We start from the raw sequence: 25,211 nt of genomic DNA on the forward strand, positions 1-25,211 counted from the left end.
ATGTCCAAGATGAGGACAGCCTTGTCCTTTGCAGCAAAGGAGCAGCAGATGCTCTGTATCCTCTGGAGGCCATAAAGGGATGGCTGACCTTTGTAGCTGTGTCCTTCTCCCCACTGACTGTAAAAGCAAGTCCCCATGGAGGCATTTCAGGCATATGCTTGGTCTGTTAAATGAGCTCTTGATGAAAATGATTATTTCGTTGTTCTCCTGTCCTCTAGTGTTGTCCAAAACACCTTAATTCAGCACTACCATTACTTGTGTGCTGAGCCCATTCTTCTTCAGGAGACTTTTGTCATATTTAACATGAGTATTAAAACTTTCATTAAGGGAGGCATTTCACTGAACTATGGGTGTCCTGATGTAAATACTAATTGAAGTTAATAGGTTTTATGCTTGCTTCCACTGGTATTAAACAACACCATTTGCACGATTTTTCAAGCAGGTGTTATCTCTAAATGACATTTGTGTTTAATATCAACAAGCTAGAAATGTCAATGTCTTGCCAACCTGTGATTTCATAATTCTTCCTCTACAATATTTCAAACAAATCACTCTTCCCTTTCCCCCCTCAGCTTTGAATGGAGTTCTTTAGAATATTGGAGTGAAAATATATTCTTTTAGTTCTAAACACAATGCAGTTTTAAATTAAGGAGTATGTGGAAATGTATCTACTCCATCAGTCTAGGTAGGAATAATTTCACTGATTTTAGAGATCTGAAAGTTGTGCCTCTGGTCTAGATCAGTCTGAAGAGTCTTAACTACAGTCAGCTGAGAGACAGGCACCTCACCATAACACTAGGTAGGTAAAATACATAGGATCTATCACTTTCTAGGGCAACTGATTGTCACTAGCAATTATAAAAAGAGTTAAGATAATTAATTGGTCTATAAAACTAAGTTTTCAATAGCTAAGATGAACTTTTATGAAGGCATTTACCAGTCTCCACTGGATCTACAATATTTCTGTCCTGAATAATAAGGAGCTCAAATTGCTCTTTGAGCTTCAATCCTCATGTTAGTTGTTAAAATTCATCTTAGACACAAAGGTAAAAAAATCTGAATAGAACTCCAAAAGTATTTTTTAAATTATGGATTAAAATCAAGCAAAATTGCATTGATTCAATCAAAAGCCAATGTAGTTTTATCTTATTCCCAATGATGGCTTTAAAACCAGAAAACACAGACTTCACCAGTTTTTTTTAATAGTAAAAACTTCTTTTTCCTCAGCAGTCTTAGTGACTCATCACTCAAATTACCATATTTTGATATATGACCCAGTGTAATTAGGACAATATTTTTTTTAGCTGGTTGTAACTTTTATGCTGTAGCTGAGTCTCCAGAATGAGCACTTTATCTCACAGAGCATGGGAGAGTATTTCAGAAGCCCCGAGGGTGAAATTAATCTCTCTCAACTTTAGCCATGCAGAGTTTAGTTTGTACACAAAACTTGTTTTCCTTAACTCTCTCTCTTACACAGACAAAGAACACAGACAAGAGAACATCAATGGGGACTCAAAATTATTTCCAACTCTCACCTGGGTGTGGGAAGAAGACCCCACTCTCTGGGGGTACTGCTCTGCCTGGCCATGGCAGGCTCAGCCTGGACAACCAGATGGTTTAGAACCAAATGCTCTGCTTTTAAATAGTTAATGTCAAAGAGGATGCATTCTTGTACAAATCTGCTTTATATGGCAAATCAGACCCTCTGCTGCACAGGGCTTGGGAGGGCCTCAGGGAAAATTGTGTAAGTCTCTTTTTCCTGGAGGCAGCAGCTCCTGACAGACACACAGATGCAGCAACAGCAAGCACATGATCGTGGTGGGACAGGCAGGTTGAAAAAGAGTAGGGACAGACAAAGAGTGGGGAGAAACACCCCAGAGCGTGAAGGTGGGATGTAAAAAGGGTGCAAAAGCAACAGCAGACCTGCCACTTTCTACCTTGATTTGAGTGACTCTGGCTGGCAGTTTCAGGGTCCTGCCCTGCCTCAGAGCAATGGGGCAGAGGAGCAGGCAGGGACAGGAATCTATAAGCTGCAATATTCTACTCACTCAAGGCCATGGGACAAGAGTGTGGGACATCAAACAGGCTCCTGAGATTCACAGATCCAGTGCAGTAACAGGATCTGTGACCTGGAGGAGGAAAGGTCTTGCTTTCTCAGCTCACAAGCTCATTTGATGTGTACCTTGATCACAAATTCTCAGTCCAGCAAAAGGAGACCAGCCAGCGATTGGATCTGCAGTGTCAGCCCAGCCAACTTCATTAGCTTATTAAAAATGGATTGATGCAAAACCTCTCCCCAGTGCTCATCCCAGCATATATGTAGATAGAAAATATCATGCAAATTAGGTAATTAACTGAGTTTTGCTTCATTAATAGATAAATCAGAGCAATAAGAGTCTTCCTAAATACTAGCTACGCATTTTTCCTAAAATAGGACATCTAATGCAATTATTTATATTAGATCTTTTGTATGAGATCACAGAGCATAAAAAGAAATTAGAATTCCATGTTTATTGTTATTAAAGGATCCCTCTATCCTCTTTATTTAATTTGGCTTAAAATAGACAGCAATGTTTCTATTGTAATTCATTAATTATCAGACTCACATTTTAAATCATAAGTCAAAGATTCCTTCTTTCAGCTTGTTCCTTTTTATACTGGAGTTAAGGGCATGTTGGAAGGACAGAAAGCTAAAGCTGAAATTATAATAAACCCTCAGATGAGCAAAGCAGAAAGATGCCATAAAATAATCTATATTTTTGAATATTTTATTTAGAATAAATAGGAATTAATGAATTGCAGCTTTTGAGCACAGACCATGGAGCTGAAATTCCTTCAGAAGGAAGACCCACTAATACTTAAGATACCTAGCTTTGGTTTCGCATCAGACCTGCCAGTATATGTGACCACTTCATAACCATGATTACTTCAAAAGTTTCTAAATATGCATTCATGGTTGTACACTTCATTATATAAAACTGCTTGTAGAGGGTAATAGCATTTCTGTTATGTTGTAATTTTTAAGTTGTTTCCATATACTTCTATTTTAGACTGAAATGCTTTTGTTACTTCTTCTATGCCACAAACTGGGCTTATTAAGCAAGAAATAAATAACAAAAAATGTGATAATTCCATCATGTAGGTGAACTGCCAGTTATGTGAAAAATGGACATGAAAATTGTCCTAAAGTTAACTGCAATGTTATTGTCTCATCATAACTACAGTGTCATCATAGAAGCTGCTTCTGAAAATATATCTTCACCCATTCAAGGACACAATTTCAACTAAAATATTTTTCAGCTTAATTTCTCCCAATTAGGTAGATGCTTCATTTTCATACAAGGAGGTTTTACTGGCAGAAGAGCATAAAGAACCTTATAGTTTCTTGTCCTGTGTCTCAGGCTCAGTTCTCAGATCAAAAAACCCAGAAGTTTAAACCTCCTTATCTACTCAAAAAAAACCCATGCTTAAAGGATCAAATCTGGATTTAATCCATATTAAAGTGGTAACTTTGGAGGTTTTTCTTACTTAAATGTTGGAGGATGAAACAGGATAAAGCCTTATCAATAGTCTTGCAATGAAGGCTGCTGTTTGTCTGTCCCAGATGTGCTGGCAGCCACTAAGCCAAAAAATAAGAGTCTCTTCATAAAATCACTCCATGAGGCAGGAACAGCTGTGCAAATCTGCCTGCTTGTGTTTCCTGGGGGACCAGTGCCTTGCCTGGTGTGAAGGCACATGGCAGTGGAACTGTGTATTTTAAGGTAAAATACAACAAATCTCTGGTACCTGGATAGACAGAGTTCCATAGTATGCTACTCCCTTGGGGACCTCATCCCACTGGTGACTCTGGATGCACTTTGCACCTATCCCTGAGATGAAAAAGAGAGTTCTCTTACAAAGGTTCAGCCTTTTTAACTCACCTTGAACATATTCCATTCCTATAAATGCTCGTTTATCGGTGAAATGCCATATGTCAACTTTCTAGTAAGAAATCGGTGTGATTTTTCTGCCCACATATGTGACAGTAAATATTCCTTCAGTGCAAGTCTCTTCAGGACATTGCTGATCTTATAACCCAGCCTAGGTCAATTATTCTGTGACTCCAGTTAGAGACTTGAGTAGAAGCATGCTGATATCAGCTAGGGATTTTTAAACTATTTGCAGTTGCTGTTGATGCTTTTCTGGCGAAGCTGGTCCCTGTAGCAGTTCTGCTGGCACCAGGGCTATCTCCTGCTTATTTATATCTTTTCATTGAGTAAAAGAATTTTCCTCTACTCCCCTTTATCAGCCAATGTTTAGTGTGTCTGAGGTATTTCCAGCAGGACTGACCTTCCCAATATCATTTTGGCTCTCCAAAGTGAATATGGTTATTCTTTCTTGCTTGTAGCTCTTTGGGTGAGTGTGCCTGGGTGTAGATGAGCAGATGAGCCAGCTGCTACCCTTCGTTATCCTCTTTAAATGTTAATCTGCCCTTGAATGGAGGTCCCAGAGTGCATAGTATAGACATATATAGCATTAGAGCAGCTGTCTCAGTCCTCCTGACAGAGTTTTGGTCGTGGCTCACAGCCAGGCGTGAAGGAAACAGCTCTACCTCAGTGGTGCAATGCACCTCCACCTCTGCAGCAACACCCTCCTCAGCCAAGTAACCCATGGCCTCATTACAGCCTAATTCAGCTGCATCTATTGCAAACAAACACTGTGTAGTGAGAGAAAATATTTCAACCCCACAAGTAAATCAAATTAGGAAGTAGTTCTAGTGGCTTCTTCTCTCATTTTATGCAGTGGTGGCAGGCCCTGGGCACCCTCCCAAGCAGGCATCTGGCCTCCTCCATGGCTGCTCCCACCTGGGCTCTGCAACACTTGGGTGGTGTGGTCCCAATCCAGACCATGCAAGGGAGCCACAAGGGACACATTAAATTTCTAAAGCCTGGTTCCTCTGTGGCATTGATGAAATCTTTCTGTTTTCCTTTCTCTCAGTCTCTGGAATGATTTTATGTTGCAGGGTCCTCCGAGCCTGGAAAGGATCTCACACAATAGGGCTGTGCTACAAGCACAACATTTATAAAAGCAGAAGCTAACAGCACATCTGTTGCAAGACATCCCAGACAAATTAATTTCTGAGGCAATTCCACTGACTTTGATGGACTTATCCTGTGAACTCAACCATAACAATGAGAAGCCAGAGCAAAAATGGCATGATTTCTGCCATTTCCACACTGATTTATTGAGAAGAGTTTTGGGAAGGTGGAAGATTGATGAAAGGTGGAGTAGAGGAACCCCTTCTCAGGTACACCATATACATATTTTGTCTGACTACAAAGCCAGCAATATATATTTTTTTCTAACACAAAAAAATACAGATACATTTTAATCAAGTATTTTGAAGTCTCTTGTACAAGGAGCTCTCCTATTTCATGATGTTCCCATTTCTCTGCTCTTATAGGATCAAACTAGCAAGTCTTTTCTGACACAGCCATTGTGGAGTTCTTCAGAGCCAGCAGAGTACCTTCTTTTAGACATTTATTTACCTGTGATCGGAGGAGATGGGGGTCTGAAAGACAGTTAAAACCTTCTAGCTGGACTTTGCCTGCAGGAGCAGGAACAGACTCCACTTGGACAAACAGGAACACAACTACTGCAGCCCATGGCAGGTTTTCACCCCTCAAGGCCCAAAAATAAAGGTGCAGATGAAAGGCACAGCCAGGCTCATTTTACCAACTAGATCATCTCAAGAGCAAAGAGGAAATTTTAAAAGATGTAAGAAAGAGAGTCAGGAAGTTGAGAGCCAGGTACCTTCTGGCCAGTCAGATCCTTCAGTGCTCCTCAATGGTCCTACTCCCACTTCCCACATGAAACTGAGTTTTCCCAGACCCTGGGAGCTGGTGTGGGCAGACACCACAAGCCAGCCCCTGGGTGAGCAAGCAGCACATATCCCAGGATTGCTGGGATGGGGCTAGAAGCAAATTCTCCTTCCAGCCTTACTGACTGCCAGGATCCTCTGCTGCTCCACACAGATAAGCTGAGGCCTTAGTTGTCACTTGGAAGATTATTGTGTTTGACTATTAAAAGAACAGTGTTTGCAAATAGGAAGAGGCAACAAGGAGACTGTGGATTATGGTTTGACAATGTCACCTCGTGGGGGGATTACCAATGCAGGCAGCAGGCATCTGGCACAGAGGGATTTACAGGGATGCTGCCTGTAAGAACAAGTGGGGGAACACTGTTATCCTGAATTCCTTAGGCACCAAAGAAGAGATTTGCAGAATAGTTTGAGGAGGCTCGTGGTCACATGCCATACACTTGATGCAAATAGGAATCAAATGCTGTAACTGAAAATAGAGAAAAAAAGAAAGACCACAGTTTCATTCTGAAGAGCCAAGGGCATTTAAGGTTGTGGGAAGAAAGGATAAAAGAAGAATATTTTATGAACTACATTGATCAGGGGAACCCTGGAGGACAAAAGGCAAAATTAAAGAGTGGAAAAAAGGTCTGACTAGAGGAATCTGTGGAAGGAGGAAAATAATGTGACAATATCTAGGATGTGATCAGCAGCAAGTAAAATTGCCATAACAGGGATAAAAAGTAAAAAAATCCAAAAAGCGATGTCGCTGCTTTATTTCTATTTCCCTTTAAAATTGCTCCCTGCTGCTAGTAGTTCTAAAGATAGACTGAACTACGAAGCAGTTTCTGATTTCCAGAAAGAACTAGGTTCCCAAATGGCTTGGATATTGACTTAATCTGTTATCCTGTAAATCCAGTACCCAGCACCGATCTGGGGAATGCAAGCTACCAAAAGAAAGCCATAAAGGTAGAGCTGTGATGAGAGAAAACTTTCAGCAGCCTATTCCTGCCCTGTGTTGGAATCCGAGCCTCTGTATACAGGCTCTTATCTGTTGTGAAATCCAGGTTGTGATGATCATAAAACCAGCAAGTGTGTTAAGAAGCAAGTGCCACAATTCCCATGAAGAAGAGTTTGAGTTTGAACTCTTACTGAGACTTATTCCTTTGCTGTGTTTCATAAATCCAAAATACTCAGCCTTCTCAGGTACCATACCAGTGTGAAGGGAATTTGTAACCAGCTTCACTGAATCACTGCCAGTTTGTACTGTAAAGACATTAAAAGGATGTCAAAGAACTGGAGATGTGAAGAGCTAATCCTGCTGCTGACCCTAAGAGATAAAGTGCAGCAATTACTAACCACAAAAACCAGCTTTCATGTCTAGGAAAAAGCAAATATTGTGGTATTAAAGAGCAATATCATTAGCAAGGTACCAGTTAAGGGAAGAAGCTGAAATTAATCTCTGTGTTGAGAGGCAACACATGGTTTATTAGACTCATGAGCATTCACCAGCTCTGTGTTGGGACAGCCAAAAGGTAGAAACACTGGAAGGGTTTATGGAAGAGCAAAGGTTTAAGATCAGTGCGTAGCATGAAAACAGAAACCAATAGAAGAGATGGAATATGCCTTCATTAGAGAAAATCCTTGTGATACAGCCTCTCATGAAGTCCTACTGTTGTATGAGTTCAGTCAAAATGTGATCAAAAGCCAGAGAGAATATGAACAATAACAGCTTTCCAGTATTTTCTACACATGTTGAGAAAACATGTGACTGGAAAACACGTAGGCCTAGAAGAGTTTGTTGTGTGAGTCACAGCTCCTCTGAAGAGCCTAAAAGCTAGAAATTTTTGAGTACAAATGAAGCAAAACAGCAAACATTTTTGTATATTGAGTGGCCAGATGACCTTGTGCACATATCAAAACTTTCTAAGAAGAAAGGTTTTGGAAGTTATTTTGGATTTTGGTTGTAATGTAACAGTCTTAAAAAATACCATTAAATAGCAGAGTGATTTTTATTATCAGTTTTGCAGAATAATGCATATGCAACAGAGATATGAGCATAAGATTATTCTGAAAGAATATTTGTAGGAGTCTGGTGACTAAAGACAATTATCCAAAGTTCCCTAAAGGCGGGCATAAAATGGGAATAGTGTGATAAAGTTGAGAAGCTGAAAGTTTAGGTTGAGCATTAGCAAATCTGATTTGTTACAAAGACAGAAGACAAAATTTATGTTCTTCTGTAACAGAAACTTCATGCATTTTGAGCCTAGGGGAAACTGTTTCCATCACATGCCAAATCACTGCAACATTTCATTTCTGCATCAAAATCACAGTCCTGAGGTCTAACCTGTACACTACAAAATGAAGTCTTAGTCTTAATTCTTTTTAATCATAGGGTCCATCAAACCCTGGAAAACTGGCCCCGTGATGAAATGCTTTCTGTGTGAAAGAATTGTGTCTTTAATCTCATATCAAGTGGTTTTCCTGCAGATTCCAGATGTGGGGGAGTCCTGTTATGCCATCTCCACCTGCCCTGCACCGTTGTTGAGTGCTACATGAACATCCCATTCCTCCCAGAGCACTCCAGTTTTCCAGTCTGGTTTGAAATGTGCACTAGGAACAGCTCAGCAGTGCCAAAGAGATGCTGCATACCTGATAGGCATCTCCATTTTATTGGGTGAGTCCCCACAGAAGGCCAACCAACATCTTCCTGAAGTCATTCTGCTCACTGATATCACCTTCCCATTCTTTCCCTAACAGACTTTTCCCATTTCTTCCTCCCGTGTTAACAGCAGCAGCACACTGGGAATTCGTATTCATTGCATTATCTACTGTGATCTCATTGTTTTTTGTTCTGGGGATGCAATTGCTCATCTTGCAAATGTGAATACAGTCTTTGTTTCTAGATGCATAATCCAGCACTTAACTGTGATGGAGCACATGTTGACAAAATGAGCTGCTTAACGATGTGCTTGGGCTGCGTTTTCATTATTTTTTATCTGCCAAACCTTGCATTATCCAAGAAGTTTTACTACTATTGATTTCTTTTTCATTCCAGAACATGAGGAAAGATGTTGAATACCATAGAATATTTTTTTCCAGTTATTTATGTCTTTCCAGCAGGAAGAGTATGCATTTACGATTGAATATTTCATTATTATATTTAATATAAGCTACGATGATTTAATGTAGTACAAATACGTGCATGTATCAAAATGTTGTGCAAGAGTGAGTCAAATTGCCATTATTTAAATAGACTATACCAGCATGGTTTCTTTTCTCCTGTAAGCATGGAGATTAATTTTTAAAAACCAGGTTTATCTAATAGGATCTATTTTCCATAATATCATGCACATTTAAAAATCATTTTATGGAATAAAATGCACTGATTTTTTTGAGATAGATGCTTGATTTATGGTGCTAAAATATCTGTTACCAACACATTTTACACTAGGTTTTTTGAAAATAAAGTTGTTGGAATTTTTGTACTTAAATCTTTTATCTAACAAAATGTGAGGGTTTTTTCTTTTTTTACAATTTAAAAAGTGAAGGGAATTACTGGATGTTTCCCTTTATTTATTTCCTGGCACTCTGATTTTTTGCCATTTTTTCTGTTTTTTTTTTTTTTTTTTCTCAGAGGAAAAGTAAAATTTTTAAAGTTTAAAGTAAAGTTTTAGATTGGAAAGCAAATAATTTGAAAATCATGAAAACTAGAAAGTTATCACTTTTTTTCCTCAGGAAATAAAAGGTTTCCTGCTCGTGAACTACTGACATAATCCTTGACCATTTATTTTCAATTGAATTTGTGTGAAATAACTGTCTAATTTTGCTGGAACTTGGTGATATTTGAATTGAAAACTTTAAGGTACTTGAATTAATTCAGAGGGGATGGTGGAAAAAGCTCACAGAAAAGCTGAAAGGCACCTTTTTTGAGGAGTACCTGGGCTGAGGACTTGCCAATAAGAGCAGTGTATTCCATTTGCCTGTTTAAGCTAATAGGGGAACAGTTCACTGTGGAGGGAAAAGTGAAAGAACCTGATCTGCAGGTTAAAATAAGTCTCTATTTTTCAACAATTTCCATAATGCTTTCACTTTTCCTTACTCATGCCAGGTAAAACAATCCCCTCTGGGAATTAAAAACCTTGCAATGTGCTCCAGGAAAAGACAATGAAATTGACATTTGTGTCACTGATTGAAGAAATTAAAAGTACGTTTGTCTTTTCAAATAAACTTGGAGTGAAGTCCATAGAGACTTTCTCAATAGCTAAAATATAAGATTTCCTAAGGAATGCATTATTTACTGTGCATTTGGCAATACAGTGGCAGGTCCTAGGAAGTGGAATGCAAAGTAGACAGGGTCAGGTAGAGGAGGTCTCAAAAGACAAGAAAAGGTCTCCTGGTTCACTGAAAATGTTCTAGAAATTTAAGAGCTGACAAGTGTCTTTTTCAGCTTGTGAACAAAAATCCCAAGTGGTTATCAATGTCATTGCTATAAAACTGAACCACGTATACAGTTTTTTACTTTAAAAAACAGTAAACAAATTGATTAGCGTTTTTGCCTTGTTTTGCTCAGTTTATGCATTTGTTCTTGTTTGTCTATCCTTGACCACCAATTACTTTAACACCTTCTGACCAATTTTAAAATCATCATAAATTTCTACTACTTCTTTTTTTTTTTTAATAGTCCATAAAGGGATTCTATTACTTTCCCTTCAGGGAAAGAATCAGTATATTAGAGGTCAAAGAGAGATCTTTTGAAACTTGCTTCATTAACTGTGTTGTCTGACTCCAAATAACCTAAGAAAGCGTTAGAACATCTCCATCTATGATTATTAAAGCCTGCCCTGCTTCAGTATCCTACCAAGGTTATTCATTTACACTGTATGATAAAATTCTTGCTGTTTCTCAGCTCTGATGGGAGAGACATTGAAAGTCCAAATAAAGGAAAACAAAAGGCACTGAGCTGCTCAGAGAGGGACTTTGACAAGGGCATGTAGTGACAGGACAAGGGGCAATAGCTTTAAACTGGAACGGGGTGGGGTTAGTTTAGATGGTAGAAAGAAATTCTTCCTTGTGAGGGTGGTGAGGGCCTGGAACAGGGCCCGGGTTGCCCAGAGAAGCTGGGGGTGCCCCATCCCTGCAAGTGTTAAGCCTGGGTTGAACAGGGCCTGAAGCGCCTTGTGGATGGTGCCCCTTCAGAGGAATTTGAACTGGATAATGCTTAAGATTCCGTCCTACCCAAGCCATTCTGTGCTTCTATGATTGTACTTTTGCAGTAGAAGATGAGGTGAGCCCAGCAGTCACCACTCCAAAAAATGCCATCTTGAAATTGACGGGGAGTGTGATGGGAGGGATATTTGCACTGGTGGATTGTTTTCCAAAATGCTCAGCTTTTATACTGCTCCAACACGGCACTTTCTGGTAATGCTTTCAACAGAACAGCCATCATCTCTCCTTTGGAGCCTCCTCCTTCAGCTGCTCCCATAAGAAGATCAGGCTTGAGATGGGTTTGGGTTTTTCTCTTTGCAGTTTCCTTTTCCAGGGATATCTACTCTAAGCACAGACAGGCTTTTTGTTCCCAAGTCTCCCGGCTTAGTTTTAGAAGGTTTAAATTGCATTAGCAGAGAGCTTTGTGTTAAACAGTTTCCAGTTATGGTAGAAGGACAGAAAAGTTTCATTGCCCTCAGTATGCAGAGCACCTCCCCACACAGCTTCTTGCAATGCTATGTCTTCCCTGCAGGATAATTTCTCAAGAGTAACAGCAAAAATATCAGCTAAAAACTTAGGGAAATACAGAATTTTTCACCCTCTAGGTCATCACCAGGTGCATTTATCTGCCATTAGGTTCCCCACTAAAAAACAATGCAAGTAGTCCCTCTAGTAGATTGTGCCTGTGGTTTCTGAGTTTCTGCAAAGTTTGAAAAATGCTGTAATACTGAATGGGTTTGTGGCAATGCTAGCACAATAGTTTTCTTTAAAAGCAGGATATCAACAGCAATGGAGTTCATAACATCAGGAAAAGCTATGACATTTAACATTTCCAGGGGAAAATTGCATTTGAATATAGATTGGGATATGTGAGTAGGGCAGGTCAAAGTGTTGTATCAGGCTGTAGAGGAATGCTTTTCTTCCTTGGACTTCAGAAATATAGAGTACGAGCAAAAAATTTCCTAGTGCTGAAATGCCAGGGATGACTGCAGGAAAATGCAAGGACAACATGCTGAGGCACAGTTACATGTTCTCAGAGAACTCAGAATGATTTTAGAGACTGCTGAGCCACGTAATGTGGCTATTGCATTCACCAGTGAAATTCAGCCTTGTCTGGGTAAAACCCAGCATCTGCTTCCCAGAGCAGCACCTGCACAGTGCTTGGAGCCAGGCAGGGCTCTCCAGCTCTGCAGCTGACCTGCACAGCAGCAGGAATCAGAGGAAGAGACAAATGCAATTATCCTCACTGAAAACCAGCCAAGACAGTGAGGACAGTGTGTTCACTCTTGCAGAACAAAAACTGAAGAGCATTTTTAGTGATCCACAGCTGCAAAGGCCTGAGGTTTTCACCCTGTTCAGCCCCGTGCCTGCATCTTCAGCTGCTGCAGCTCTCCCTGCCACTTTGGGCATCCAAAATAACATCTCCTTCCTCATCTCACCATCAGATGAGTGTGGATGGAACATGACCTGTTTGTACATATCCAGCAGGACTAACACATGGAAAGTCAGCTATTACACCTGGGAATGCCTTTCTCTGAAGGCCAGGAGCACAGGCACATGATGGTGGCATGAGTAACATGGGCTGCTGCCTCATTTGTTGCAGCTCATGGAGCAGTGAGCCCTGAGCCAGTGTGGGTCCTGCATGCTGGATGTGACTGCAGGCAATTATCCCACCAGAGAGGAGAAGTCACTTCATGGGAAGGAAATGGAGTGAAAAAGAATCAGGAATGGAAAGATAAAACTGAATTATTAAAAGCTCAACTAGCTAGCGGCTGCACAAAGGACATATAAATGATACAATACTGAGTAAAGTCTTTTTAGTTCGTTTGGTATTTGCAATAGACCCCTTAAGCCTTTGATTCTATGCAAAGTTTTTAACATTGCAGATGAATATAGCAGATAAATATTGATTTAGGACATTTGGCAAGTGGTCTATTGAATATCCTTTTTCGAACTCTTCAGGGGAAAATCATCAGGCTAAAAGAAGGCAGCTATGGGAAAATTCTTCACAAGTGAAATTTCTTTGTACCAATTTTTGAACCAGGTTTTTAGCATGGTCATTAATTTTTATGTGTCTTCCTTATGGTTATGGTTTAATGTTGCAATATTATTCAAAATAATGAAGATGTTTTAGCTAGCTGTGTAAAAAATCCAACCTTCATTCCAACCTTCAATTCATACTGAATTTTGAGCTACAACCATATCTCACAACAGTGAATTCCAGGGATGATTTGCACACTAAATGTGTTACAGGAGAAAAACAAGTACATTTGCTGGCTTTAGTTTTTGCTCAAAACCCAGAGGCACAAATTTGGATTTCCCTGCAGATGATCACGGTATCTAAGGCAAGTAGACAGCCGGTTTGATGAAGCCTAGAACATTCACTCTGTGCTGCCTTGAGTAACAGAGCCCACCTTTCCTTCCCAGATCCAAAGAAGCAGCAGGGCAAGGCTGAATATTTCCACAACACACCGAAGAACACAGAACACATCCTCAGCCTACCCCACATCTGCTCTTTCCTGCAAATTCACCGCTCTTCTGCAGAGACCAGAAGCCATCATCAATCTTCCTGTGTGTATGGAGCTCACAGGAAGGTATGAACTAAAAGGACCTGGCAGGAAATTATATCCAAATTTAAATAAGCACAGCCCTACATATAAAATATCATAAAGGTATTTGCATATACATAGCTACTGTGAAAATTACACTTCACAGTTGAGCCAGACAAACCATCAAACCATGGAGTTTATAGGTGCAAACTGCAGCAGTGGAAATCTTAAGAAATACCTTTATAAATATATGGCTTTTGAGCCCTGGAACAAGCTGTTGAGGCAGGCTGTAGAATTGCTATTGGTGCTATTTGAAGCTGGATTTGTCAGTGCTCTAATAAGGATGATATACATGAAGCTAAATAGTTTTTGCCATGAGGCAGCTCCTTTCCAGCCCAAATTAGCCAAAGGTAAATGTGATGTGCATCGACACATACTAAGCACAAGGAATGAAACTCCTGCATTAATGAGATCAACACATAGAAAATGTGCATCCAATAAAGAACCTTAAATAAACCAGTCACAAGAATGAGCATTGCCATGAAAAGGTAGAAAAATGAAAGAAAGAACTTTTCAGACAAATGTGTGAAGCATCTGAAGAGGAAATACATTTTTCTATCAGAACTGGTGTATTGATTGAGCAGTAATCATATATTTGAAGTGCAAAAGCAAATAACTCTTTTCAGCCTTTGACTTTTTTAGCTTAAATCATGGTCTCTTCTTTTATCAATTGACTTTTTACAAAGGATTTTAGAAATGCTTGCAGCAAGATAGAAGCAGTTCAAATGACAGCTACCTGCCTGTCAACTGCAGATGGAGAGCTGAGGAAGATGTTTTAATAATATTAACAACAATAACAGACAACATTTTTTGGAGACTTCTCTTGAGTTCCAGCTAGAGACAGAAGAAGCCAGACTTTACCTGCCTTTTCTCAAGCAACAAACACAGAAAATGTATTTTGCATTTGCTCTGTCATTACAGATCTGGCAGTGATGGTCTGTGCTTGGGCTGTGGTCCACAGGTGAATGCTTCAACCTGTGCTGAGCCTCAGAACCACTGACCTGCAGCTCCAGCATCCCTGAAGGATGACGTTTGGGTTGATAAGAGACCTTTTGAAGAGTCTCTACAGGACAAGAAGGGCTAGAATTCCATCTCTAAGGGATTCAAGGCAGTCTGTGCATATCTGCTGTATCCATGTGTCTATGTCTTAGAACTTACGTATATCACAGAATCACAGAATCATGGAATCATGGAATCACGGAGTCAATTAGGTTGGAAAAGACCTCTGAGATTATTGGGTCCAGCCTGTGACTCAACACCACCATATTGAGTAGACCTGAGTGGCTCATCCAGTTATTCCTTAAACACCTCCAGGATAGTGACTCCACCAATCCCCTTGTCCAGCCTTTTCCAATGTTTCATCATCCTTTCTGTGAAGAAATTTTTTCTTGTGTCCAAACCAAGTGTCCAACCTAAATTAGATCAACACACAGAAAAAGTGCGTCCACTGAAGAACCCATTCTAGGAATGAACCTATTTTACTACCCCAAAACCACAAAACCTGAGGTGCTGAAGCCTAAGAAATCACCCTTTTTCAGAGATGGATAAAACCTTCCAGAGATTAACACAGCTCATCCCAAACATCAACTAAGCAATTTTCCAAATAGCTCTGGGCTTTCCTATTTCTCTTTATTGCCTGCAAAGGAACTTGAGATTAAGAGGGGAACATTTGGGAAACTTGGATTGGGTGCTACAAACCCTGCAGCTGGGACTGAGGCTGGCTGGGCTGCTTTGTGCATCCTTTGTGCTGGCTGTGAGAAGGCCCAAAGGACTGGCTCAGAGATAATCTCCCCTCATGTGTTTGGGGAAAAGATAGTCCCAGTCCAGTTGCCTTTCCCTAACAATCACCACTGCAGGACACAGTTGCAGGAAAAGGCATGGTGAAAGTGCAGCAGATTATCCCAGAAGGGCTTTAGTCTTCTACTCAAATGCAGGAAAGATTGTTCTTGGATGAAATTTCTTTCCCATAGAAATGAAACAATCCCACCTACTGCAACAGGAAATATACCATGTTAAGGAGGAAATCAACTTTACAAATATACAAATATGGCAAATTTCTAAATTTTTTTTTTTTTTGTTATTCCCATTTTTCTCTGTAAAAGTCAGAACCAGAAATTTTATAATTAAGGACAAAGTACTTCCAAGCCCTTAAAGATCTGGTGAATGAGTGGAGACATGAACTGCTGTTACATCTAAACAGCAGATTTACTGAATTTCTAAGGAATGGAGGGGTGGGGATTTATGTCAGGAGGTCCCTTTTCTCTAAAGGGTTGTTCTTTTGCTCCTCATCCAGAGAGGAGGTGATGGTGCAACATGAGATTCATATGGGATTTACTTTACTTTAGTGCTGCATCAAAATGACAAACCCATAGTCTGAGTCACTCTTGAAATGTTTCTGTCACATTTGTAATCAGAAAGTCCATTGCTTGAAGCAAAGGTTAGAATACTGTGATACCTCATGTTCAGGTAAACTAGTGACAGCCTGTACTTTGGCTCTCACATTTGTCTTCTGAGGTTTGAAAAAAATAATTTGTCATCTGAACTAGGACTTTTTTTTGCAATTTTCCATGACTCTGCTGCTAATATAATACCGTGACATCTCAAATTTACTGAAAGATGATCACCAGTCATTATTTCAACAACTGCCATCTGAAAGAGGTTAGATGGCTTCTATCTGAAATGCTAATAACCGCCTGGAGTCTTGTCTGTTATTGCCTTGATTCCTCCTTCCATTTTAACAACTCTGGGGAAGGAATAATGGGAAATTTTAACAGAATTCTGCACTGAAAGTACAATCACTGCCATCCATCTTGAGCTCATAAAACAGGCATGGGGCTACTGCTGGACACGGGCAGCCTATTGGTTCCCAAAGCTTTTGTATCTCTTTGCTACATCTCTACCAGCAGTGTGGTTACTGGCAGGAGTGGCAGCAATACTGCAATGTGTGGTAGGGCACTCAGTGAGATTAATGTTCTCTAAAGTGTCAGCCACAATCAGCTGTTCCCACAAATGTCTTATGGACTCCATTGTCTGGCCTTACAAATGACAGGGAATATTTCTCACATCTACTGTGAACCCAGACTTCTAGAAACACTCACACTTTACAGTACAAAAAGAATAATTACACTATAATTATATTGTAGGTGGTTTTTTACCATAAGATTTCCACTAATCTATATAATGAAGTACTTCATGGACTGGCCAAAAATAATTGCAATGTAAAATGATGTAATTGGTACATCTGCACTTAAAAATACACAGTCAGGACCTCAGCTGAGTTAAATCATTATCTCCCTGATGATATCAGTCTGGTTCCTGTGCATTAAAAAGCAGATCATGGGAGCAATAATATCTCAATTATGTAGTTAACCTTCTGGTTATATTAATTAGTGATGATTAGGCATGGGAAACCATAATTATGTCACGTACATAACACCCCTTTGAAATTGCATATGAATCTAAACACAAAAGGCAGATGTGAACATCTAACCAGGGCTAGGAAAAATCTGAAACTTAATTTTATGACCCTCTATTTGTGTCTGAAACACAGCCAGTCATGACAGCTCTGCTGATGTTAAATTTGTAGAAGAAACTGCAAGTTTTATCTGTCCCAGAAGAGAAATACAAAGCAGAACAGTCTCATATTCTGATTTCACATGCAAGTTATTAAATTCTGACTAAAAAAAGAGAAAAAAAAACCATTTAGGCCAAATTCAGTTACCAAACAAGGAAGCTCTGAATCTAAAGAAGCACCTTTGCATTAACTCATGACATTTATCCATTTACCTGGGGTATGAACAGCTGAAAATCAGTCTCCCTTGCTCCTGTTTGCAGGAGATCCTGACAGCCAGAGAATTATTTGCAGGAAAACTTCCCAAAGATTTTCTCCTGAATGACTGCACAAATACAATGAGAGACTGAGAAAATTTCCAAGGCTGTCTGAGGAAAATGTGGTTGGAAAGAGGGAGTCAGAGAAAACAGGATTTTCCACAACTGTCCTCATGTCTAACTTAAGACTGAAATTTTTCACCTTCAAGGATAAAGAAAAGCCAATCTGAGCTAACACTCTTCCCCCAATAGAGCAGAGATGTGCTTTATCCCAGCAGACCATTCCCTCACAGCAGGACCACGGTAAATAATTATGATGGAGGTCACTCAGTCTAAATTTAGAAAAATATTAAACATTCCAGTTTTCTATAGGCTTCTGTCACCGACTGAAACCTACAGAAACTGTGCACTGCAAGAGGAATTGCGGATCTAAACATCCAGGCTTATTCTGATGGCTGCATCATGCCACCTTTGCAGGGAAAAGGACAAGCCCAGAATATCACAAAATTTCCATTAAAATTAATCCTTTGAAAAGTGAATGCTAGAAGAAACTGCATATTTTTGACCAAACAAATGTGCTTCAAATGGATGGTTTGCAAATGTCAGGTTGAAGTGTTCCAAAGTTGGGAGCTGCCAGAATTAATGCTGCCTGTGTACTCTGCATTGTACTTGCAGGGTCTTTGTCAGTGTTATTCCCAGGCTTTTTATTTTTTTAGTCTAAGTAACTTGACTTTGAAAGTTTGACTTGCAAATCTGGCATTTGCAGTTCAGGGAAACCCCACCTTGTGCACCTTTTGTTCTATGTTCACTCAATTACTATTGGATGTGCTGTTTGCTTTCTGCAGTGCCAGCAGCAAGGGACACTGGCACAGCGTGGGCCAGGGTGAGTTATTGACCCCAGAATCAACACTCTTGGGGTCTTCACTGTTTCTGCTCTGGGCTGTCAGATCAGCCCATGACAGCCAGTCGAGCAGAAAACCCTGCCCAGTAAGGGCCCAGGTGAGTGAGGTCCTGGCTGTATTCTGAGCAGAGCAAGGTCTCATTAGGTGGCAGTGTCCCTTAAGGGACTAAAGGCACATGGTACTTTGCAGATTGTAACCCAGTTAGACTTTGGTAAGACATTCTGCCTGTCTTTTCCTCCACTAAACTGTAAAAGTGTTGTCTAATATTTATAACCAGCAGTTCTCAAGCATTGCAAGCTGTTCTGTAATGATATTTTCAATTCAGTCTGAGACTCCTGAATGAAATTTCTGAAGAAGTTACATAAATGCTTTCTTTTTCAACCTGAATTGCATTAAACATAATATTATAGAAAAAATCCTTGCAAACATCTCACTTCAAGAGAGGTTGTTTTTTCTTTTCCTTTTGCTCTTGGCAGTGGCTGTGACAAGAATGACAGAGCAAAACACAAGAGAAAGTTATAAATGTTACTTTTCCTAAGACAGCAAACAAACTCATGGACTACTGAGGTGGGAAACTGAGGCACTCTTCTTTCAGACACTCTGACCTGTGTCTCACCCTGGGGCTGCAGAGAAGGTTTAAATTGAGGAGCTCCCTTGAGAGTGACAAGTCTGGGGCCTGTCAAGCAAAGGGAATGCGCTACCTATCTTCCCAGCCATCTAAAAAGAGACACTGACAGAGGAATGCACAATTTGGGAAGATGCTTTTCATCACTTCAGGGTTTTTTCACCTTTACTTCAAATTGCTGCACAAGCAAGGCAGTGCCTTTTGGTTCCTCCTTCTATATGCACCTCCTGACACACAAGGAAAAAGTTGCCAAAATCTGATAACAAGCATGAGCCCCCTTCACTTCATCCCTTTCTCCATTCCTTGTTTCCTGAACCCACACCCCTGGCAGAGGTCAGGATCCATCCATCACAACCTGGCACGTTCTCTGCTGGCTTTTTTCCCTTTCCCCATCTCAGCACTTTCTTTCCATCAACTCCTCTGGCACCACAGAGCCATGCACAACATCTGAAGAGCTGGCACAGGGCAGTCCATGTCAGGGGCCATTGCCACAGTGCAGACGACTGAGTTAGAGGCTTTGGCACAGCCTTGTTTATCAATATTAATGAGGCTGAACCAAAGGTGCAATTCCTTGGGGTCTTTTGCCTCACTCCTCTCTTTCCCTTCTGGAATCTTGACCAATCCCTCCATTCCACTCTTTCCCACCTCAAGTAGCTGCCCCAGAGAGTCTGAGAGCAGGACTGATGAGGCCACAGCTCTGCCCTTTTGTTTAGTGACACAGATGCATTATTAGGGGCTAGATTAAATAGGAGGTTGGGGTTGGGGATGCATACACCCATGCAAGTTTTCTTAGGGGAAGAGAAGAAAATATGGTCTTTTGAGAGATTGAGGTTTTAAGGAAAGTATAAGACCCGTTTTCAAACCTTGACTCTGGCTTGTGACTTTGCATATTTAGTTGACTCTTACCATAACACAGTACTTGATTGGAGGACTAGAAGCATGAACAGCACTTAAGAAATTATCTGTAAGAATGCAGAGCTCTGGTCACAGGGAAGTTTCTCTGCCATCTGAAATTGAGCATGTAAATATTTAGTTCTGGGCTGCCACCACTGAGATTTTGCACAGCGTCATCACTGGGGTTCAGACTCATGGTATGGCAAAACTGACAAACTTGGATGTGAGGGCACCAAACAACGCTGTCTCCATAGCTGAGCTGGGCACATTTCCCTCTGCCTTTCCAATGCAACTTCCCAGCAAGCTCATCAACCACATGGATGCACTGGAAGTGCTTGGAACCAAACAGTACCAGAAAACAATTTACTGAAAGCAATTCTTCTGCCTAAAGAGCTGGGTATTACATTTGTTCTTCTTGCACACCTTCCCCTGTCGGGGTGCCACGCAGAGGAAATCTGTGCAGCTGATCTGGGATTTCACAAACCAAGGGATTGTGTGCCACAGATCCTGACAGGCCCTGTGCTCACAGCCTGGCAAACACCACAACTGTAATCTCTTCTCTGAGATAAAGTCCATCAATCTTATTCTCACACCAACCTCTCCCACTCTGCCCTTCAGGCAGAGCTCGAAGAAAAGCCCTTCTTGGGAAGGATGTTAAAATCTGCCCTTCCTTGGTACTCTCCTGTTTAACTTACTCTTTTGGCTGGCCTCCCATCAAAGTTGGGTCAACACATATCCATTTTGTCTGCTGAGCTGACTAGTTTTCAATAACAATTTCTCCTTCATTCTATAACAGAGATCAATAGAACTGCCCCTCTCTCATGTTGGCTGAGATTCCAGGAATGTAATTTGCTTTTTATTGTTGCTACTGCTTTGTTTTGTTTCCATTTTTCTTTCTTTTTTTTTCCTTTTTTTTTCCTTTTTTTTTTTTTTTTTCTTTTTGGCAAGGCACAGATCAATTTAGAAAGACGAAAATGACTTAGACTTTCACTCAAAGTAAAATCTGCACTTTATAACCCAGGATGTAATTTACAATTCTGTCATTAAACTCTGTTAATCCTATTATTATGAAGATAAATAATTACCCATAGCGAAGAAAGGGATTCCCAACAGAGTAGAATTATATTTTCCATCAGTAATGAAAAATATCCCTGCCGCAGTGACACTGGAAATACAGATAGTGAGCACTCCCAGGAGTCCCAGGAAAGGTTTGCTACGCAGGCAGTCCTTCATGGAGCTCGAGAGGGTTGCAGTCAGGAGAATCAGCATCAGGCTCACCAAAATCTTGCCCCTGGCCAAGAGACTGGTCTGGTGGAAGTCCTTCCAGAGGCTAAAGGATGCTAGTGAGTAGAGCTGCAGATCCTGGTGATCCAGCTGCATCTTGTGCATCAGTTTACAGAATTCGCTCTCCCACTTCTCCCCAATGAGGTCCTGGGTGACAGAGCCATACGTTTGGAGGTAGTAAGTGATTTGGATGGCTCTGGCTGATTTGACTCTCTGGTCCTTGCTGTTTGGCACTTCCATTACCCCTCCAAGCTGGTGGCCAATGAAACTGCTCCTTCCATCCTGGGAGAGAAAGCAGAAAAGATGAGCGTGTGGTTATCGTGCTTGTGACGTGGTGCAGAGATAAACTCTGTCTCCTCTCACAGACATGCCAAGAGCTCTGCTCAGACACCACTGCACTCAACAGGAGCCTTGCCATTCACCTCACTGGGCTTTGGGATCTGTCCCTGCTCCCTGCCACAACTCTGCCTTACTCATTACAGGCTCATTTGCATTTCTGTGCTGCAGTTCAGTGACTGCTCAGATATTCATTGCAGTCTCAGGGATTCCAAGATACCCAGGACCAAAATGTGGCATGCAAGCTCTTCACCCCGTGGGAGAGGATGAGCTTCCACATTTAACTGCTGGACAATGACAAATCTCCAATTAATACAAAAAGTTTGATATAAAGAATAATTTCTGGATGATTTGTGATTTCTTGGCACTTCAGAAATGATTTTTAGAAGTTGGGAATGTACAGAAAATGAATCCTGATTCCTCAGGATACAGACATCCAAAAAGTTTAATAGCTATTCTGTCTCCAGAAAAATATAATTAAAATTAGACTTTTTGAATTGTTAATTTGAGATTTCATGGATTTATATCAGTGGCACAGAGAAAATAATCTACCTAAACCTAAATTTAACCAGGATTTGGGTTTTTTTATACATTTCAAGAGTATAAACCTTACTCTGGTCTCACTTATTTTAGTAAATGCTAGGACATATAAAACTTCATGACAATCAGTAAAGGACACATCCAGTCCACTCAGCCTCTGCCTGTTAACCAGACCAGGCCTTTTTTTCTGTGAAGTTATCTGTTTCCATTTAATATTTGGCTTGGGTTTTTTCTTTTATTGTTGGAAGGAGTTAATAAGAAATGTCCTGTAAGAAAGGTCCTCTCTCTGTAGCCACTGGTTGTTGGATAATTGTATGTGCCCCTTCCAAGACAGGGTAAGCCTGTGTTGGTCTAGAAGATCAAATCCAGTTGTAAATTGAGGAATAAGACTCAATGATAAAATTATCCCAGCACAAGTAATCTCTTTTATCAAAAATTTTAAATCCAGAGATTGTCTTTTGTAAACCAAATAATATTTTGCTTTCTCCCCAGCATAAATTATAAGTTTTCAGATTTATTCCTCTTGTATTTAATAAAAACGTAAAATGATCAAGGCATTGATGTCTAAACTACCTTGCAGCAGTGTTATCTCATATGAGATAACATCCTTTGCCTAGGCACATTATTAGAATGAGCTAAAAGCTTGAATTTGGGAGAGGCTCTGCCCTCCACACGTACACATGGAAGCAGTCATCTGTAAAAGGCCAGAACCATTTGGGGGAGACACTTCAACATGTATTGTACCCAGCATTACCCATTTCTAGAAGCACCTGTGCTGCATGCAGGTCATTATCTGAAATTGCCAGACCTGCTCATAGCAATGATCCCCATCCTAAGGAAAAATTGGTGAAATGAGGTTTTTATAAAATTTTGATGTCTTCCAGCATGTTGACTCATAGAGCAAATAAATATCAGAAATTGGGAGACTGTTTAAAATGTTTTATGTACTCACCTTGCCTTCAATCAAGTACGTAAAGGAGGTAATCCTCCCACTGAGAAATTTCTCCCTATGCCTACTTTCATGGCAGGAGCTCACACTGTTCCCAGTTTTGCCTGCCAGAGCCCAGGGAACGTGACAAAGTGCTTTTCAGAAGTTCATTTTTTTCCCTATTCCCAGTTGTTATTCCCACCACAATAGTGGCTTCTGGCAAGGGTATCCTGGCACGACCTGACACAAAAGGTGAACTGCAGTCTAGTGCCAGCTTCCCAAATCACCTGGAGCCTCATTGCAAATGTCACATAAGCAGAGACAGCTATCACAGAGGGGCAGCTGCTGCTGTTCAGTCTCCGAAAAATCCTCATCCCCAGCATTTGATGTTTGAATCCTGTTTGGATTTTTTATTTCTACTCTCTCTAAGGAGAGGTCACACCTAACACTGAAACACCCACAAAAAAGTGCATTTCCAAGCTGGTAATTAAGGCTTGAGCAATGCAGTCCTGGCTCACATTGGATGCAACTTTTCAGCTAAAAGTCCCCACTTGGCACCGTGTCGAAATTTTGGAGAGAAATTTCCTATTTCCTCAGTGTCTGGGCAGAGCTGATATTCAGAGGCTTGCAGGAGCTGCAGGATTCTGTAGCAGCACAGCTCCCAGCCCAGGCAGAGCCCTGTAATTCAGGTTTCATTGATTCACTATGCAGCAGGCACAGCAAGGTTATGGGAAACTTTGTGATGACCATCTGCCTTCCCCTGCAAAGGGTGCAGCGAGCGACGGCCACACTTCAAAGGAGGCAGCAGAGCAGGCACAAATAAGTCATGTTCTGCTGTATCTCCTGTGAAACAGCAGATAACAGCTATTTTTTACACTGATGTACAATAGGGCACCCAGCTCGTATGTCAGCAAAACAGAGAGTAAGCTTTCAGATGGAATTGAGGAAATCACAAGCGCTGAATTGCTGTGAGGACATTTTGTCTGTTCCCTTCTTTCTGGAGGCAAATTGTTTCCTATCTAAGTGAGGGGTTTTGCCTTTGCTGCAGTTAAACATGAATGTGGCACCACAGCACTTGGGAAAATGGGGCTTTTCTCAGATACAGTAGCAGAATCAAAGAACACCTTGGATTGGAAGGGACCTTAAAAATCATCTCTTTCCAAACCCCCTGCCACGGGCAGGGACACCCTCCACTAGTCCAGATTGCTACAGACCCTGTCCAACTTGTACTTGAACAGCTTCAGGGGTGGGGCAGCCACAGCTTCTTTGCAGTGGTTACAATCTTAGCGAGGAAAGCAGAAGAAATATGGGGGACAACAGTCTTTTGTTCACCCCATTTCATGGATGACAACTGATGTGTAGGAAAATGGAGACCCAGTGCTGCTAACATGAATTTCAGCACCTCCCAGAGTCCAAGACAGGGACCTACCTGTTCTTGGAATCTCATGGGAGCTTCAGAGGAGTTATTCACTGCCTCAAGTTCTCTGTTGTCCTCCAAGATCAACTGAGTGAAAGAACAAGGCATGAAGGGCTAAATTCCTGAACTAAGCCTAAGCTCTGGGAAACAAAATGTGCCCACAATGACTTGTGTAAAGGATGCCTGAAGAGCCAGGCAGGTTTTGAATAAGACTTCATATAGTTCTGCATTAAAAAAGGTGCTTTCTGCTAATTAGTACGTCCTTCCTGGCATATGCCTGCATGCTGCTATTTTTAATTTCATAACATATTTTGATGTTTCAGACTACAGACCACTCACACTTTTACCTACATCTGCTGCTACTCTTTGATACTACATACAGAAAAACAACCCCCCAAAATAAGTAATAATAATAACTATTGGTTATATATGATTTTATACCCATGTATCTACAACAGAAGATGCTAATTGACTTTAGCAAGGTCACTTGCATGGTTGGAATCTTGTTTCAAATTCCCAGGCTGTGTATGTGCTCTTTTCTTTTTCAATTTTTTAAAAATATCTAATAAATATTAGATATTTTTAATGAATTTTCTGTTCTTCCAGATTCTCATGGCAGGTAATTCTCTCCAGACCTGAGCATCTTTAAAGATGCAATGAAATATAGATCACCTGCTGGGGCATGTGATATTTCATCTAAAACAGGGGGCAAGAAAAATTCTTTGCTTCAATGGACATTATTAAATTGTTTTTTGTGTTCTTCCTCCTCTTTTTCTAGTTGCCTCAAAGGCATTTGACATA

The 25,211-nt window shown here is 40.7% G+C and overlaps 1 protein-coding gene across 1 annotated transcript in view; it reads right to left on the reverse strand.

Annotated features, from left to right (window-relative positions):
• PTCHD4 (patched domain containing 4) overlaps window positions 1–25,211 on the reverse strand; it is a 79,977-nt gene that overhangs the window by 33,764 nt on the left and 21,002 nt on the right. Inside the window, exon 2 of the mRNA XM_054279883.1 lies at window positions 20,991–21,471. Within this exon, the coding sequence (XP_054135858.1) occupies window positions 20,991–21,471 (481 nt within the window). The remainder of the gene's footprint in view (window positions 1–20,990; window positions 21,472–25,211) is intronic.

The sequence above is a fragment of the Melozone crissalis genome, unplaced genomic scaffold, assembly GCF_028551555.1.
Source record: "Melozone crissalis strain CALT ecotype California unplaced genomic scaffold, PUWL_Pcris_2 ptg000027l_1, whole genome shotgun sequence".
Taxonomy (NCBI): Eukaryota; Metazoa; Chordata; class Aves; order Passeriformes; family Passerellidae; genus Melozone; species Melozone crissalis.